General features: G+C 35.1%; 1 protein-coding gene and 2 pseudogenes across 1 annotated transcript; all 3 read left to right on the top strand.

Annotated features, from left to right (window-relative positions):
- The first annotated feature begins 5 nt into the window (after positions 1 to 5).
- LOC129870923 (BTB/POZ domain-containing protein At4g30940-like) lies at positions 6 to 3,367 on the top strand (annotated as a pseudogene).
- Positions 3,368 to 4,008: 641 nt separating this feature from the next.
- Positions 4,009 to 5,369, top strand: LOC129870288 (BTB/POZ domain-containing protein At4g30940-like; annotated as a pseudogene).
- Positions 5,370 to 15,877: 10,508 nt separating this feature from the next.
- LOC129870920 (uncharacterized) lies at positions 15,878 to 16,438 on the top strand. Its single transcript, XM_055945796.1, has one exon. The coding sequence runs from the start codon at positions 15,878 to 15,880 to the stop codon at positions 16,436 to 16,438; it is 561 nt and encodes a 186-aa protein (XP_055801771.1).
- Positions 16,439 to 20,841: the final 4,403 nt, after the last annotated feature.

The raw sequence follows: 20,841 nt of genomic DNA, 5'->3' as shown, positions 1-20,841 counted from the left end.
GTTTCATGGATTTGAGGAGTACTAGAAGTAGTGTAAAATGGAGATGTCCTACGAGGCACTACACGGATAATTCGTGTAATTGGGTGGGGAATGGGTTTTGTTATCCGAAACTGGCATTTCACCAAGGACAATTGTTCTCTTCATTTTACGATACCATTTCAGTTTATCGTGGTCCTAATTGGGTTCCAACATCACAGCTTCAACAGAGTCATGGTGGTCCGCTTAAGGATTTTTCAATGGGTGGCGATCTTCTTTTTGCTCTTCATGTGAGCAAAGATATTTTTGATGTATGGGAGACTCCTCGTCCATAGGTTATGCAATTGGGTGAACAATTATTTTAGTTATTTCTTTTTCATTAGTACTTTGATTTTCTATGTAACTTGATTTGATTATGCAACAAACTTTGACTGATTGTGAATTATTCAAAACTTGTATTACTTATGGATGATGGAGCTTCCCCCCCTCCCCCCCCCTTTATTGTCCTATGACTAATTTCGTAGTTTAAAGTCTGTTAGAGTGGATAAAAGTCCCACATTGATCGGGTATGGTCTACTTATATGGACTTGGGCAATCCTTCCCTATGAGCTAGCTTTTAGGATTGAGTTAGGCCTAAGTGACGTATCTTAACAAAGTTACTACTATCAAATATTGCACAAGAAGAGTACAATTTTATCAGAAAGAGTCGATCTCAATTCCAGCGGCGGTTTCATTAGATATATTACAACTAGAATCCATCTTTTTTCATGCCTGATAAACAAGTATTTAAGTAGGAGAGAATGTAAACAACGTGAATCCTATAGTCCAAATCTATAATTAGATTTCTATTTTGTGTTCATATCAACCAAACTTATAGTCTAATTGTAATTAGTTTACAATTGTTGCTTTTTGGCTTTGAAAAACACTCTTAATAAAAACATTTTTCAAAATAAGTAAATTTTAAAAGCTTGATCAAATAATTTGTAGTTTTTAGCTTTATAATATATATATATATATATATATATATATATATATATATATATATATATATATATATATATATATATATTCCCGCAGAAGAATCCTACTATGCTAAACTATTTCTCTTTTTTTACGGATCATAATAGGAATAGTCAAAATTAATTATTTTTAAATACGTAGAAAATCACAAATATAAAAACACCTCATGGACTAATATATTCAATAATCACAAGTGAATTCGTCTCCAGAATGCTACTCGTTGTTTGATTTCTTCTAAGTTTGGTAAAAAATAATTTTTCATGAACTTTTTTTTTTTGAATATTTTTTTATTTTTTTAATAAAGAAAGTTGTGCATTTGAAGCTTGCAATCTTATTTTTTGTTAAGTTTTCAAGCTTATGAATGTTCCAACATTCGAAAACTAGGAAAATTAACTTTAATAGCCACCCATCCAAAAGAACAATCCGGAGATGTATAATATATATATATATATATATATATATATATTTGAACGAGCAACCAAATGTGTAAATCTCCCTTTTGTTGTTGTGGTAGAATTTTTTTCTAATACAGAGGGAGGTGATTAGACAAGATATGGTGCATCTTGAGCTTATTGGGGACATGACCTTAGATAAGAAGGTTTGGAGGTCGTAGATTAGAGTAGAAGGTTATTTGGTAGTTAAACGTTCTTTCACTTTCCTGCGGGGTAGGATAGGTGGCGGTATCGATACCTAATCTCTTATGAGTAGCATTAGCACTATTCTCGTAGTTCTTGTTCATCGAGTGTTGTTGTCATTGTGTTTCCTGTGTTCGGGTTATCTCACTAGTTCGTTGTTGGCTTGTTGCTATTGTTCTTTCTATGTATGCTATGTACTGTTTTCCATAGTGCTATAATTCATTGTTGTTACTACTTCCATTTCTGTATTCTCTTTTTCAAACAACTTTGAGATGCTTTACTTGAACCTAGGGTCTATCGGAAATAACCTCCCTATCTTTATGAGGTAGGGGTAAGGTCTGCGTACACTCAACTATCTCCAGACCTCACTTGTGAGAATACATTGGATAAGTTGTTGTAGAAATCTTTTTCTAAGCGGATTTCTTAAATTAGTAGAGGCAGCCACTAATGCTTGCATTTAGGTTAGACTGTCTACATTACATCTCTTGGGGTGCGACAGGCTAAAGAGGGATGCTTTGTGCATCGGCCTGTCCTTTTTTATCTCTTACATTAGAACTGGTTTTGAATTTCAGAGTACTACGACATTTTTGAAGAATGGAAAGCCAGAAAGACAAGAGTGAAACTCAATGTTGATGGAAAAAAGTTTGAAACTACGGCCACAACCTTAGCGGGTGCTGGAAGGAATTATTTCTTTGGAGCCGTGTTTGATAAGAATTGGAACCTGCATTCCGATGGGGTGATCACTGAGCATTTCATCCATAGAAATCCTGATTATTTTGGTGTCCTTTTGGACTTACTTAGAACAGGAGAGCTTTATATTCCTCCGAAGATAGATAAAAAGCTCCTATACAAAGAGGCCGATTATTATGGCATTCTAGATCATGTCAGGTCAGCTAAATGGGGTCCGTTTGATGGACATAGGGCCCCGGTTGGCACAGTCCATAACGGGCTGTTCAGCAAGAGATGGAGAGGTTGCAGAGACTATTCGAGCTAGCCCGAGTGGATGGTGCTGTGTGGCTCAGGGCAGGGTTGTTCGGGTGTAAGACTGGATGCTTGAAGAACATCCTATAATACATATTAAGAACAATAAGGTGAATGATGTTTGTTGGATTGATTTTAAAAATATTGTGGTTAGTTCTGATGAAAAGCTAGCTAGTGGAGGCATGAGGTATAAATTTCAAGTTACAGATAAATTGAGCGGTTTCTATCAATTTGCAACAGCAAGTACACTAGAGTTCGGCTCAGATTACAAGTTGTTCTCGAGTTGTAAAAACGCTGATGATGCCATGGGATTGGTAGTTGGGATCTAGTCACAGGTCAGCTGATAGATTTCCAATGTATTCCACCTCATCCCTCATTTAGAAAGGCTACCAGGCTGCAATGGTTACCTGGTACCAACTGTTTGGTGGCCCTTTATTTGTATCCAAAGGTTGATATCGTCTTGTTTGACTTTAGAGAAAACGCTATGGTTCAGTTATTGATTGAAGAGTCAGAACAAACATTACTCTAGTACTATTAGAGATGCAATAGCGATAGAGGAGAGTAGTTCAATTTGTGTAGTAGATTGGTATGACCGTTTAGGTTTCATGAATTTGAGTTCTGATGCGAGTGCAAATTGGAGATATACAAACGGTTTTTCTTCTGATCCGTGTTAACCCAAACTGGCATTTCACGAGGGGCAATTGTTTTCATCAATCAAACTGCATATTTCATTCATGTTGGTCGGACTCTCTTAAAATGCAGGTGCACCCATGTCGGATCCTCCAAAAATGCACTATTTTGGAAGGATCCGCATTGGAACTTTTGCAGAGTCTGAGCAACATATAATATATGTTAATCTTCTCAGCACTCTTCAAATAAAGTGAATTGGAAGTTCTGTTTAAATTAAATACTCAATCAGCTATGTTTCTTTAGATGCATGATGTGTCAAAGGTAAATTCTTCTATAAACAACTAAGATGATCAGCACATTTTGGCTATATTTTTCCTAATTACTAGGTTATCTCAATTTTTGTAATTGTGAAACATGAGAGTGTTAGCAATACGCCCACTCCATAAATAATATTTGTGTTAATAAAAGCAGCACACATGATACACATAAATGTGTAGCCTTTAGCCCTTATTTTGATACACATGATTTGAACAGCCTCCAAGACTTGGAGAAAAAAATTTAAGAGTCTCAATCAACAACAACCTTTTACATTCCTTACATTTGAAACATGGGAAAAATAAACCATGGAGAAACTAAACAGCTACCATAAAAACTCTTTTTATGCTCTCTTTGGGAATTGGTAAGACTGGCCATTTTGCAGGCCTTTATATACCATACATTTTCAGCACAATTTCAAGTTCATTTTAGTATTGCATTTATATTGAAAATGGGAACTCCAAAAGCTAAGGTGAAACTCAATGTTGGTTGCAGAATCTTCGAAACTGCGGCTACAACCTTAGCAATTGCTGGCCAAAATTCACTGTTTCGAGCCATGTCTGATTAGAATTGGAACCTACATTCTGATTCACCAATCACTGAATAGTTCATCGATAGAGATCCTGATTATTTTGCCATCCTTCTTAACCTGATCAGAACAGGAGAGCTTTATATTCATCCGAAGATAGATAAAAAGCTCCTATACAAAGAGGCTGAATATTATGGAATTTGGATCATGTCAGGTCAGCTGAGTGCGATACATTTGATGGAAATAGGCTTTGGTTGGAACGGTCCATAACAGGCTGGTCAGTAAGGGATGGTCGGATCTCTCGGGCCATCCAAGCTAGCCCGAGTGGCTGGTGTTGCGTGGCTCATGGTAGTATGGTGCATGTGTACGACTGGATGCTAGATGAATGTCCTACAATCAATCTTGATTACCATAAGGTAAACAATCTTTGTTGGATTGATTATGACAATATTGTGGTTAGCTCTGATGAGAAGCTAGATAGTGGAGGCATGAAGTTATTCAATGCTTCCACAGGGGAATTGAGGTATAAATTTCAAGTTACAGATGTATTAAAAGGTTACACAGCAGGTGCACTCGGTGTTAGCTCAGATGAAAAGTTGTTCTCCAGTTGTAGTAAGAGCACCAGCAATAGCACCAGCAATAAGCATGGGATCGGTATTTGGGACCAAGTCACAGGTAAGCAGATAGATTTCCTCAATTGGGCACCATACGAGTATCAACAAAATGCTAGCAGGCTGCAATGGTTACATGGTACCAAATGTTTGATGATTGCTAGTTTCCATCCAAGGAATGATATCAGCTTGTATGATGTTAGGAATGGCGAGGTGGTTTGGTCTTGGGATGGTGTCTACACGAGCCACGGTTATGACATTGCTGGTGAGAAAATTTTTAGAGATGTGATAGCGATAGAGGAGAGTAGTTCAATTTGTGCAGTAGATTGGAACCAATGTCTCGGTTTCATGGATTTCAGGAGTACTAATGCAAGTGTAAATTGGAGAAAGTCCATAAAGGGTATTAAGCCTTTGTTTTCCTGTGAGGAAGCTATAAATAGCCGGGAATATTGTTATCCCAAGCTGGCATTTCACGAGGGACAATTGTTCTCATCATTGAACGATACCATTTCGGTTTATTCTGGTTCTAATTGGGTTCCAACATCACAGTTTCAACAGAGTCATGGTGGTCCAATTTGGGATTTTTCAATTGGTGGTGATCACCTTTTTGCTCTTCATAGAAACGAAGATGTTCTTGATGTATGGGATACCCCTCGTTTACCAATTATATGAATCTATATCCTAGTTTGGTTTTGGTTTTGTTCTTTTATCCCTATTTTCAATACGTTGGTGGATCAAAGAAAGTACTATGTCCTTGAATGGTGAATATCATAGAGTTGCCAAAGTGAAGTTCTATATAAATTGATTTGAGTAACAAACACTTGCAATTTAGTACATTCATTAGTCTAAAAATCAACCTGTTCCAGATAAGTATAAACATCCTAAACCACATATTTTCATATTTGTTAATCTTGGTAAAGCTTGTCGTAAACACCGTGTATGGGTAAGTTTTTATCGTTAATCTTCTCAGGATCCTTCAAATAAAGTAAATTGTAAGTTTCTCTTAAACAGATAGATTAGCTGTTTTAGATCCCTGGTGCATCAAAAGTTAATTCTTTATGTAGCAGTTCCATTTTACCAAGTGAAATCGAGAGAAACTCAAAACATCAGAGCTTCGACAGAGTCATGGTGGTTCAATTAGAGATTTTGCAATTGGTGGTGAGTCGTTTTGCTAAAACATCAGAGCTTCGACAGAGTCTATTTTGAAATTTTTTTGATAATTTTTTTATTAAGTCTATTTTAGTACGAAAAAGATTCTTTGTAGGAATTTGAACATAATTACAAAACCTTCTCTATTAAATAATTAATATCATTAAAATAATGATATAATAATTGAAGAAAAATAGTGAAAAGATGATTTTGTCTAAAACGGTGTATTTTAATGAAGGGTAAAAAGTTCAATAAGGGTCATCGTGCTTTTAATATAACTAGTGTCTATGAATGTGCTTTGCACGTTACTCCCTATTAATTATCATACAAAAAAGAACCCCGATGACTAATCCAAAGTTCAATCCCGACATCCGACTCGAAATTCGACCCCGACATCCAACACCTGAATCGGGACTCAACTTCCGAACTAAGACTCGATCCCAACTCCCAATCCTGGACCCAAACCGGGATCCGATACAACACTCATCCCAGGACTCGACCCAAGACCTGACTTTTGACCTGAGATCCGAACCTACATTCGATTCTGGACCCGACTCGAAATTCGACCTCGACATCCGATCTTGAAACTTAAGACTCGATACTGATTTCGGACCCGACATCCGACAGAAACTCCAGACCTATGACCCGACTCGAATCCTGGATCGGGACCCTACTTCTGATTAATGATTCGACCCTGCACTTGACTTTCGATCGAGATCTGACCCCACCCGACTCTGACATCCTACACGAGACCCGACCCCGAGTTCCAACACCTGATCCGCCCGAGACCTGACCCCAACATCAAACTTTGGACTTGACTTGCAAATCGATATCTGACCCCGACACTTGATCCCAACTCCCCACCTAGGATCCATTCCCGACTTCTAACCTAGGACCCAACTTCAACTCTTGATTCAGGACCCGACTTTCGAATCATGAGTCGACCACGAGATCCAACTTTCAAATCGGGATCCGATCCCGAAACTCGACCCTGATGATCGATTAAGAACCCACTCCGTCCTCGAATCTCAATCTGAAACTCGACGCCAACCCGAAATGAAACTCTACTCTGACACCTAACTCAGGATCCAACTTGACAACCCACTTGGAATCTTACCTTGATTTTTGATTCAGGATTCAACACTCAAATTGAGAACAGACCCCAATGCAATCTGGGATCTAAGAGTTGGGTCTCGAATCATCTTGAATTTAAGAAAAAGGTTAATGACGAGAGGTTGTATCTAATTGAATTGTTGATTAAACATTTTGCCCTTTATTGAAAGACTCTATAATAGATAAAATTATCATTGACTATTTTTCTACAATAGACAAAATTGTAATTTACTATTTTCTTTAAATAATTGATATTTAATTATTATACAAATATGTAGGACTTTAAAATTAATTAAAGTTATAACTATTAAATATTTACTCATTAAGGATATAAAAGTTATTTGGTCCACCAATATTATAAACGTGCAGAAATTCCCTACTCATAGTTTACTTCATTACTGTTAAACTCCTAGTATTAATAAGATAATATGTATCTTGCAAGTTACAATAAACTTAGTCCTAATAAAGATATAGATAGATAGATATAGATTATATATAACTTAAACTCAAAAAGAATATCATAGTTTGCAGGTGACATTCCGAAAACAGTAAAGAATCTCAGCTCACTTTGGCTACTCAATTTATCCCATAACAATGGAATTAGGGCAATTGAATGCGCTTGAAGCTTTAGATCTCTCCTGGAATCGGCTCATTGGAAAAAAGATTCCACAGGAATTGACAAGAATGAACTTTTTGCCGTTTTAAACCTCTCTCAAAATCATCTCGTCGAACCAATTTCTCACAGTCCACAATTCAACACATTTGTTGTCTAACTGGACTTTTCTGTTTCTGTTTGTGTTTTTCTCTTTTTAATTTTCTGTTTGTTGTTTGTATATGTTTCGACAGCAAGTTATGTGTTATTTTAGCAGAATGAGCCATTCGTTGTGACTTAGATATATGGAGGCGATTCTAAAATATTTAGAAGCAAATATGGAGACTTAATCGTTAACTTCCTAAATAGCGCCCACGAAGTTTGATCACTACACCTTTATCTTGAGTCAAGTCGCTATGGAAACGCCTCTCTACCTTCTCAAGGTACAGATTTCATTTGTGGAATTACACTGGGTATGTTGTTGTTGTTAATACTATGAATCACTTGCAAAACACTTTTGTTAAGATGTATATTGAATGCCTAAAGACATCGCATCGTTCAGTGACAAATTAAACCTAAAGAATAAGGCGCAAACCAGTCGTTCCACCCTTGTCTTTGTGGAAATTGGCTTAAAGACTTTAACCCTGCAACATAGAAGGAATAGGAAAAGACCCTATAGAAATATTTTAAATTTAAAACGAATCAGTCGACCTGGTCTACGAATTTATTCTAATTATCAACGAATTCCAAGAATTTTAGGTGGAATGGGGATTGTAATTCTTAGCTGGAATACTGATGGAGTTCCCCTCATCAACTTAATGTGAAAAGTCTTTGTGGAAAATTACTATAGAATATACCTAACAAGTTTGAAAACCGCAAAAGAAACAACTAATCAGAAATTTCTCATAAAATTTCTCACTTGACTTAGTAAAGCAATAGTTTCTGTCATTGGAAATTTGTTACAAGTTCTGCAGAAAAATTTCTCTACAGTATGTGTTATGTAACACACCATTTCACATCGTCCATGACATTGAAATGAACAACAACAATCTAGAGAAAATTAGGACATAGGGAGTATGATATATTTTGTTAAGTCTACTCCGTCCTCTAAAAAGTCTCGTGGAACACTACAAAATAGGAGTAACAAGTTGTTACAAGTGACTAGTACTCATCCATGGAACACAAGTTGTGTAGTTACTGATGCCAAAGTTGTAATATTTATGCTAAAGTTGGACAAAACAAATGTTGTATAATTAATAAATAGATATAGTATACTAATTTCATGGTTAAGTCATAGTTGAAATAAAAATAAAAATTAATTAATTATGATTTACTAATAAGAGTACATATAAAAATATGCAATATAAAAAAGTGCAACACTAATAGGAATTTATAAAAAAAAAAATATATTGTTGGTTCAAATTAGATTGATTAAATAAACAATATGGTAATAATGGAATTTTGAGATGTGATGTGGTTCTGAAGGATGAATCAAGGTTTGCGGCTTAGTTGAAAACATGGCACAATATCGCAAGTGGCAGCAACCTTTACTCAATTTGGTTCAGACCTTGATGTCACGACGCATGTATTACTCAACATATAGAGCTGCAAGGCTAACATAAGCACCAAAGCAACCACAATATACAACACCAAATATTGACAGTTTCAATAAGATATCATTCTCGAACGAAAATCCATTTTTTTGTAGTAATAAATTTTGTTATTCAAACTACATTAAAATATTGAAGTGCATGTGTAAAGACTAGTGAACACCAATATGTTGTCTGGGCCTTTTAAAAATATTGTCGCTGTCGTACCGAATCTCCCTAAAAATGCACAAGTTTTGAATGATCTGATCATATTTTTGAGAAGTTCAAGCAACAAAGATGGATACAATGATCAATTAGCAAGTCTAAAATTGAGTCTCCTTAGCCACACTGAATGAAGCACATTGTAAATTACATCAAATGGCTTAGAAGGCCTATTTACTTTAAAATGCCTTTGTAATTTCTTCACATTTTTTTGCAATTTCAAGTACTTACTCCAAGAAATCCCTTTCAAAATTGTCTTCAATTCTGGAATATTCTCAATTGGAACATTGATTGAAAATTGACTCCAATCAAGAACATCACTACGGAATGGAGCTGCTGGTTCGCAGAAAATGGCTCTAGTTTGCAGACCTTTTAAGGTTGAAAATGGTGGTTGCTCGCAGGTGGAGCTTTGGAGGTTGTTTTGGTTGTTGTGTTCTGCTACTTTGTGTGAGTCTGGTATGGTTGTTTCTGGTGATGTGCTAGCTGTTGCAAAAATGAAAGTAAGGAAGAGAGGAGAAGGGTCGTTTGGTTTCTTTGGTGTGAGGTGGTAACAATGAGAGAGAGGGAGTTGTTGTAATGGTGATGGTTGGTGGTGGCTGTTTTGTTGGAGGACATTTTTTAAAGGTTTTAGCTAAGGGATTTTTTTCACCACCCTCCTCAAAATTATTCCACCACCCCCTCTTATAAAAAAAAAGACAAAACTATGGACTCAAAATCATGGGTCCAAAATTATGAACTAATTAAATATCTGAGTAATTTAATATTTATCTATGTTTCAACATATTTTTAAATTGAGATAAAATACTAAAATAAATATAAAACAAATGTAATCAATGACACATATAAAAAATACAATTTAATGAAAAATAATAATTTAACAAAATAAGACGATATCAAAAACAATTCAACACACTGCGATAAAAATATTAAAAATTAAAATTAACTAAAATTCAAAAAATAAATTAATTAAAAATCTTAATATTTTTAAAACTAAGAATAATAATGGATAAATTATCCTTAAATTGAAGAAAATGTATTTTAAAACTATTTAAAAAATAAAAGACTTAAAATTATTAATTTACAAAAAAAATCAGTTCAAAATTGGGTGTCAATAGTAATGAATAAATTATATTATGTACGTTTGTTGTTGACTGTAAAAATAGTGTGACTATTAAAATTTTACAATGACAATAAATGGATAAGAATCTTATTAGTTACGAAACCGCAAGTGTTTATCCATAAATTATTAAAAGGGAAAAGACGAGAATAAATTCATGAAAATCCTAAAATAAGGATAATTATTAATATTTTTTTTAAAAAAACTGGAAAAAAATATGTAAAAAATTATATTTGTATTCTTTATCGATCAAGAAATCTGAAGATGTTAATTTTGAGCATAGAGAGTTAAAATTGGGTGTCAACATATAGTACAATTGATGCAAGTGTAGAATGGAAAGAAACTAAGAGGTACAACACGAATTCATCTTTATATCGATATTTTCAATAGGTCGTAAGAGTTAATTGGTTGGATCAATAACTGTGGCTGATGATTTGACGATAGAACTAAGTAGAAAACATCATGTACTATGTTCTTGAATGGTGCATATAAATTGATTAAGAAGATAATCTGTCTTATTTTCGAGATTAAGCATGTTTGTATGTAGATATCATTTGAGTGACCTCATAGTGTAAATTTTTTTCTTACAGCGAAGGTGCTTATAACTTAAACTCTTACAAGCTACCCTGTAGGTGTTTAGCAGTAAGAAAATAGTGTTTAGTTCATCACACAAATCTCTAGCTATCTATCTATACTCAATTAAAAACATGAAAATATTTAGAAATGTTGATTGCGCTTTTTGACATTCATTAGAAAGACACTATAATAGACATAACTGTTCGTTACTATTTTTTCATTATTTTGGTTATTAGGTCTATTCTTATTCGCACTATTTTTTCATTATTTTGGGAGTTTACTACTATTGACCAAAGTTCAAATTTACAGTTAGTTGCTTAAAATGAATTACTTTTAAACATTAAAATACGCCCTTGGGTGTTTATCGTCTCACTTTAAAATATTCCAGTAGGAATTGAACCTACGAATTCGCCAATTATGAGTTGGGCGCTTTAACCATTCAGCCATGGTTATGTATAATTGTTGCATTTTATTACTCATTACACATGTTTTTATATAATATTAATCATTCTAGCAAATCTTTAAAAACTATATGGGATACGCTTGTAACACACGTGCCCAAAAGCTAGTTAATAATAATATTCATCATAGAAAATCTAGAAATTATATTTATCTTATAAACATTAATAAACAATTATTAGTAGCTCCAATACTTATAAACCAACTAGGAATATCACATAAATGACATCACAATTTTTTAAACTTAGGTCTATGTTGTTCGGTCACTGGCGGAGCAACATACCGAAGAAAGAAGAAGCACGAAATAGATACGACAGAATGAAGAATCCAATCCTACTTGAAAGAGTTAAAATAAATTCTCTCCCAATTACTTTTTCTTATTACGAATCTTAATTGGAATCCTATCCTACAATCAATCTTGATTACCTAAGGTGAACGATGTTCGTTTGGTTCATTGGGAGTTTGCTATTACTGACGAAAGTTCAAATTTACAGTTGGTTGCTTAAAATGAATTACTTTTAAACATTAAACTACGCCCTTGGGTGTTTCTCATCACACTTTTAAAGATTTATTTATAATTATTGTATTTTATTACTCATTACACACATATTTTTATAGAATTTTAATTATTCTAACAGAACTTAAAAAATTACATGGGATACGCATGTAACACACGTGTCCAAAAACTAGTTAATAGTAATATTCATCATAGAAAATCTAGAAATTATAACTACCTTATAAACAATAAACAATTATTAATTAGTAGCTCCAATACTTATAAACCAACTAGGAATATCACAAAAATGATATCACAATTTTTTTAAACTTAGGTCTATGTTGTCACAATATTATTCTATGACAATTCAGTCACTGGCGGAGCAACATGCCGAAGAAAGAAGAAGCAAGACATAGGTATGACGGAATGAAGAATCCTATCCTACGGAAGAGTTAAGATAAATTCTCTCCCAATTATTTTTTATTATTAGCAATCTTAATTGGAATACTATCTTACAATCAATCTTAATTACCATAAGGTAAACGATGTTTGTTGGGTTCGTGGGAGTTTGCTACTATTGACCAAAGTTCAAATTTACAGTTGGTTGCTTAAAATGAATTACTTTTAAATATTAAAATACACCCTTGGGTGTTTCTCATCACACTTTTAAAGATTTATTTATAATTATTGCATTTTATTACTCATTACACACATGTTTTTATAGAATTTTAGTCATTCTAACAAATCTTAAAAAATAACATAGGATACGCATGTAACACACATGTCCCAAAAATAGTTAATAGTAATATTCATCCTAAAAATTCTAGAAATTATAATTACCTTATAAACAATAAACAATTATTATCAGCTCCAATACTTATAAACCAACTACGAATATCACAGAAATGACATCATAATTTTTTTAAAACTTAGGTCTATGTTGTCATGATATTATTCTATGAAAATTCAGTCACAGGCGGAGCAACATACCGAAGAAAGAAGAAGCAAGAAATAGGTACGAAGGAATGAAGAATCCTATCCTACTTGGAAGAGTTAAAATAAATTCTCTCCCAACTATTTTTTTTTGTTACCAATCTTAATTGGAATCCTATCCTACAATCAATCTTGATTACCATAAGGTGAACAATGTTGGTTGGGTTCATTGGGAGTTTGCTACTAGTGACCAAAGTTCAAATTTACAGTTGGTTGCTTAAAATGAATTACTTTTAAATATTAAAAGACACCCTTGGGTGTTTCTCGTCAGACTTTTAAAGATTTATTTATAATTATTGTATTTTATAACTCATTACATCCATGTTTTTATAGAATTTTAGTCATTCTAACAAATCTTAAAAAATAACATGGGATACGCGTGTAACACACATGTCCCAAAAATAGTTAATAGTAATATTCATCATACAAATTCTAGAAATTATAATTACCTTATAAATTATTAGCTCCAATACTTATAAACCAACTAGGAATATCACATAAATGACATCACAATTTTTTAAAACTTAGGTCTATGTTGTCACGATATTATTCTATGAAAATTCAGTCACAGACAGAGCAACATACCGAAGAAAGAAGAAGCAAGAAATAGGTACGAAGGAATGAAGAATCCTATCCTACTTGGAAGAGTTGAAATAAATTCTCTCCCAACTATTTTTTTTTGTTACCAATCTTAATTGGAATCCTATCCTACAATCAATCTTGATTACCATAAGGTGAACAATGTTCGTTGGGTTCATTGGGAGTTTGCTACTATTGACCAAAGTTCAAACTTGCATTTGGTTGCTTAAAATGAATTACTTTTAAACATTAAAGTACGCCTTTGGGTGTTTCTCGACACATTTTTAAAGATTTATTTATAATTGTTGTATTTTATTATTCATTACACATATGTTTTTATAGAATTTTAATCGTTGTAATAAATCTTAAAAAATTATATGGGATACGTGTGTAACACCCGTTCCCAAAACTAGTTCATAGTAATATTCATCTTACAAATTCTAGAAATTATAATTACCTTATAAACAATAAACAATTATTATTAGCTCCAATATTTATAAACAAACTAGGAATATCAAACTTTGGTCTATGTTGTCACAATATTATTCTATGAAAATTCAATCACTGGCGAAGCAACATATCGAAGAAGAAAGAAGCAAGAAATAGGTACGACGGAATGAAGAATCCTATCCTACTTGGAAGAGTTAAAATAAATTATTTTCCAATTATTTTTTCTTGTTACGAATCTTAATTGGAATCCTATCCTGCAATCAATCTTGATTACGATAAGGTGAATGATGTTCATTGGGAGTTTGCTACTATTGATCAAAGTTCACATTTTCTTGCTTAAAATGAATTACTTTAAACATTAAAATACGTCCTTGGGTGTTTCTTGTCACACTTTTAAAGATTTCTTTATAATTATTGGATTTTATTACTCATTATACACATGTTTTTATAGAATTTTAATCATTCTAACGAATCTTTAAGAAATTATATGTGATATGCGTGTACTACACGTGCTCAAAAACAAGTTAATAGTAATATTCATCATAGAAATTCTAGAAATTATAATTACCTTATAAACAATAAACAATTAATAGTAGCTCCAATACTTATAAACCAACTAGGAATATTACATAAATGATATCAATATTTTTTAAACTTAGGTCTATATAGTCACGATATTATTCTATGATAATTCAGTCACTGGCGGAGCAACATACCGAAGAACGAAGAAGCAAGAAATAGGTACGACAGAATGAAGAATCCTATCTTACTTGGAAGAGATAAAATAAATTCTCTCCCAATTATTTTTTCTTATTACGAATCTTCATTGGAATAGTTAAAATAAATTATTTCCTAAATTATTTTTCTTTTTTATGAACCCTAATTGAAATAGTTAATAAATTGTTTTTAAAAACACTGATAAAGCACCTCATGGACCAATTTTTTCAATAATCACAATTGAATTCATAACCAGATTGCTACTCCTTGTTTGAATCTTAAACTTTTTCTTTGAATGATTTTTTTTTTAAAGTTGTGCATATGAATCTATATATCCATTTAAATATGTTTTTCTTTTTCTGATTTTGTATATGCCTAAACTCTCATTTTTGTTAAATTTCCAAGGTTATGAATCTTTCCAACATCCGAAAACGAGGAAAGTTAACTTAAATAACCACCCATTCAAAAAAATGGAGATGCATAATATATGTATATTGGCTAGGGATTGTGTATATAGGGAATGTATATATTTAGCAGTTTTTAGGAGAGGTAGTGTTAGAATATATAAAAATATATTCTGACAGATTGTAACAGATTGTATATATTTAGTTCCTAATATATAAATATTTAGTTTCCTTAATTATAGCCTAATTATACTCTTGTATTTTGTGTATATAAACTGATGAGGTTAATGAAATAAATCAAGGGATTAATCTCTTTCATGGTATCAGCTATCTAGGGCACGATCAGACCTTCTTCATTCTTTTCGGATTCCCGCTGCCGCTGCCCCTCTCTTCTCCCTCTTCCTCTCTTCTCAATCACCATGTCTAACTCCAAATCTTCCTTTCATCCTGCTCTTGTTGTATCCAACATCAAGAACCATGTTCCCATCACTCTTGAGATGGAGAACGTATAATATTTCACATGGGTGGAACTCTTTAAGATTCATGCAAGATCCCATCGGGTAATTGATCATATTATTCCTCCGGCAGCGAGCACGGAGAAACGGCCTCAACAAGAGGAGGACAAAGAGTTGTGGTCCACCCTTGACACACCGTTCTCAAATGTCTCTACGCTACTATCTCTCATGATCTTTTGCATACAATTCTTGAACCCGACACCACGACGATGGAGGCTTGGAATCGCTTGCGTGACATATTCCAGGATAACAAACACTCTCGTGTTATTACCCTTGAGTACGACTTCACTCACGTAGATATGGTAGATTTTTCGAATGTATCTGCCTATTGTCAATATTTTAAATCTCTGGCGGATCAACTCAAGAATGTCAGCTCTCCGGTCGCTAACGATCGACTAGTTCTTCAACTGGTGTCTTGCCTTACCGAGACCTACCAAGGTGTGGCCACTCTTATTCGCCAACGTGACCCTTTGCCTCAATTTTATCAAGTCCATTCGATGCTCACTCTTAAGGAGGTTGGTCATGCTAAGAAAGCGGCCCAAAGCTCCTCCGCTGCCTTAATTGCTCGCTGGTCCGAGGGTCCTCTTGATAATTCCTCTTCCAACCGCAATACTAATGGTGGGAAGAGGAACCACAACCAGAGCAATAATGGTGGAAAGTATCGTGGCAATAATAGTGGTCGTGGAGGCGGTAAAGGAGCTGCCAGCATCGGCGATAATGCAGGCCATGGTGGTCAGCTGAGAGGTGGCAACAGCCGCGGCACTGGGTAGCAGTCAGCGGGGCAGAACCCTCTACCCTATTCTCCATAGGTTGGCGGGCAACAGTGGCCGTGGATGGCATCATGGAGTCCTTGGGCTATACCACCGTGTCCATATCTTTCAACTTCTTGGTCCCGACCCAATTATGGACAGTAGTAGCCATCACGAGCGGGTGTTCTTGGCCCCCGACCTCAGCAGGCCTGCACGGTAGCCCCTACTCCTACGGATATTGAAGCCGCCATGCATACTCTTGGGATCACTCCTTTGAATGCAAATTGGTACATGGACACCGGTGCCACTTCTCATATGACATCCACACAAGGTAACCTCACATCTTATTTTAATAAGAGAAATAAACGTGGTATAATTATTGTAATGGTCAATCAATTCCAATTCATGGTTGTGGTCACACAAATTTGTCTTCCCCGTGCCCTCCCTTGCACTTAAACAATGTTCTTCATGCCCTTCACCTAGTTAAAAATTTGGTGTCCGTCAGTAAATTTACCACTAATAACTCTGTCTCTGTTAATTTTGATCCCTGTGGATTTTCTGTGAAGGATTTTCAGACGGGAAGGCTGGTAATGAGGTGTAACAGTCAGGGAGAGTTTTATCTAATCACCAATCCAGTAACTTCATCATCTACTTTTGCTTCTTTGGCACCATCTCTTTGGCATGTTCGTTTGGGTCACCCGGGAGCACCTGTGTTGAATTTCCTTAGGAAGAATAAATTGATTGATTGTAATCAAAGTAGAGATGTTCGTATTTGTCATTCTTTTCCTCTTGGAAAACATGTTAAGTTTCCATTTTATGCTTCGGATTCTAACACTCTTATGCCATTTGATATTATACATAGTGATCTTTGGACATCACCTATTTTGAGTTCCTCAGGTCACCAATATTATGTCTTGTTTATGGATGATTATTCTAAATTCTTGTGTACGTTTCCTTTATCGCAAAAATCACAAACATTTTCCACATTTTAAACTTTCAAGACATTTATTCGAACTCACTTTGAGCTGGACATCAAGAATATTCAATGTGGTAATGACACAAAATTTTATAATGGCCCCTTTTGGGACTTCTGTAAAGCCAATGGTCTGTCATTTCGATTGTCACGTCCTCACACATCTCCTCAAAATGGAAAAGCCAAAAGACAAATCCGTACAATTAATAACATTGTTTGTACCTTATTGGCCCATGCTTCCCTTCCTCCTTACTTTTGGCATCATGCTTTGCAAATGACAACTTACCTTCTCAACATCCTTCCGCATAAACTGGTAAATTATCAATCCCCTCTTCGCATTCTTTATCAGAAGGATCCCTCTTATTCCTATTTTCGTGTATTTGGGTATTTAGTTATCCTCTCATTCTCTTCACACTCATAAACAAACTTCAACCCTGATCAACCCCGTGTATTTTTTTGAGATATCCGTCACATCATCGTGGGTATAAATGCTTTAATTTGTCATCTCAAAAAATCATCATTAGCCGTCATATAATATTTGGTGAGATGCAATTTCCTTTTGCCAAATTACAAAATCACACATACCAATTTTTTGACGATAGACCCTCTCCTTATGTGGTTCTTCATCTCACTATCTCCACAAACCCACTGGATCGCCACATTCCTCCCACACCACTACCCATCCCACCGTGTCCAACCAATGGATTTGCCCCCTCACCTGGGTAGATCACTCATTTGTTGCCTGCTGGACCGACCCCAACATCTTCTTCCGCTCTCCCACTTAGCTCTCCTTTTCCACCCACTCCCGTCTCTCCCTCCAGTCTATCCACCAATCCTGTTACTAGAAGTCAGCATGGGATCTATAAGCCTAAGAAGTCCTTCAACCTTCTTACATCCGTCTTGAAGTCCCCTCTACCCCGTAACCCTATGTCTGCTCTTCATGACCCGAATTAGAAAATGGCTATGGATGATGAATATAATGCTCTTATTCAAAATAAGATGTGGGAGTTGGTGCCATGTCCTCCAAATGTTAATGTTATTCGGTATATGTGGATTTTTTCTCATAAAGAAAATCTGATGGTTCGTTTAAGCGACATAAAACTTGTCTTATAGGTAATGGTTAAACCCAACAGGTTGGCATGGATTGTGGTGAGACATTTAGTCCAGTTTTCAAACCAGCGACTATTCGTACGGTTCTTAGTTTAGCTCTCTCCAAGGCGTGGCTGATTCATGAACTTGACATCAAAAATGCTTTCTTACATGGCGAACTCAAGGAGACTGTTTACATGTATCAACTTTTGGGCTATCAGGATCCTGATAGATCCAATCATATATGTTTGCTGAAGAAATCTCTTTATGGGCTGAAACAAGCTCCGCGGGCTTGGTATAAGCAATTTGCTGATTATTTCCATACCCTTAGGTTTTCTCACAATAAGACTGATCATTCCTTGTTTTTTTATCATCAAGGTATTTCTATGGCTTATCTTTTATTATATGTCAACGATATTATTTTAACTTCTTCATCTGTTGCACTCCACCCGTCTATCATATCGCTTCTTAGCTCCAAATTTGCTATGAAGGATTTGGACTAGTTGAGCTATTTCTTGGGCATTGATGTCACTGGTCATATAGGCAGTTTATTTTTATCTCAAAAAAAGTATGCGGCCGAGATCATTGATCAAGCTGGCATGTCATCGTATAAGCCATCTCCTACTCTGGCTGCTCCAAAACCGAAGCTCAAGGATACTAAGAGCATACCGTTTGAGGACCCATCTCTTTAATGGAGTCTTGCAGGGGCACTGCAATACCTCACGTTCACAAGACCGAATATTACTTATGCTGTGCAACAGGTATGCTTATTCATGCATGACCCATGAGATGAGCACAACACGCTCTTAAGCACACCGTGCGCTACCTACAAGGTACTTTGGATTATGGTCTTCACCTTTATCCCTCTTCCGAAACCACTCTTGTCTCGTATACTGATGTTGATTAGGGTGGTGCCCTGATACATGACATTCGACGTCGGGTTATTATGTCTTTATGGGTGATAACTTGATCTTATGGTCCACCAAAAGTCAAGCTACTTTGTCCCGTTCAAGTGCAGAGGCAGAATACCGAAGGGTTGCCAATGTGGTTTCTGAGTCATGTTGGTTGCGAAACTTGCTTTTGGAACTCTATTTTCCTATTCCACGGGCTACTTTGGTTTACTGTGATAGTGTTAGTGCCATATATCTGGCTGATAATCCTATTCAGCGTCAACGCACTAAGCACATTGAGATGGATATACATTTTGTATGGGAAAAGGTGGCTCGTGGTCAAGTTTGAGTGTTACATGTCCCCTCTCGTTATCAGATTGCATAAATCTTCACCAAAGGCCTTCTATTAGTGTTAGTTGAGGAATTTCAGGGATAGTCTTAGCATTCGGCGACCTCCTGCTTCGACTGTGGAGAGTATAATTAAGTTATAATTAAGGAAACTAAATATCTATATATTAGGAACTAAATATATACAATAGGAAAATTTGGAGGTCGAGGATTAGGGTAAAATGGTAGTAGTATATAGCATTGTGTTGGAGTAGTTTTATAAGAAAGAGTCAATAATTATGGGATAAGGGCAGTAGGTAGTCTAGTGTTGGAGTACTTTTACAAAAAAGTCAAAGGTTAGAGTAGAAGGCAGTAGGTAGTCTGGTGTTGGAGTACTTTTACAAGAAAGAGTCGATGATTAAGGTACAAGGGTAGTAGGTCGCCTGTTGTTGGAGTACTTTTACAAGAAAGAGTCAAGGATTAAGGTAGAAGGGTAGTAGGTCGCATGTTGTTGGAGTACTTTTATGAGAAAGAGTCAAGGATTAGGATAGAAGGAAAGTAGCTAGAGTGGTATTGGAATACTTTTACGAAATAGAGTCAAGGATTATGGTAGAAGGACAATAGGTAGTCTAGCGTTGGAGTACTTCTACGAGAAAGAGTAAGAATTAGGGGAGAAGCGCAATAGGTAGCCTGATGTTGGAGTATTTTATGAGAAAGCGGCAATGAGTTGGTCTCCTCTTCTCCTTATTTAGTAGACTTACCTAGTTTTCACATAGTATCCTACACTTCAATTTTACTACTATCTGTTACTTCATTTACTTTGCTTATCTTGCTATTCTACTGCCATTATTTTCTTGTCTATCCTTCTTTGGTTATTCTTCTTTGAAAGGGGTCTCTCAGAAACAACCTATGTACCTACAAAGGTAAGTACAAGGTCTGTGTATATAAAAATCACAAGTGAATTCCTCTCAAGATTGCTACTCGTTGTTTGATTTTTTCGAAGCCCGGTAAAAAAAATATTTCTTGAACTTTTTTCTTCAAATGATTTTTATTATTATTTTTTATTTATTTTTATAAAAAAGTTGTGCTTATGAATCTAGATATCCATTGTAATATGTTGTTATTTTTCTGATTTTGTATATGCC

Source organism: Solanum dulcamara, chromosome 10 (assembly GCF_947179165.1).
Source record: "Solanum dulcamara chromosome 10, daSolDulc1.2, whole genome shotgun sequence".
Lineage (NCBI taxonomy): Eukaryota > Viridiplantae > Streptophyta > Magnoliopsida > Solanales > Solanaceae > Solanum > Solanum dulcamara.
The sequence above is the reverse complement of the archived record's forward strand: the minus strand, read 5'-3'. Positions and strand labels throughout refer to the sequence as shown.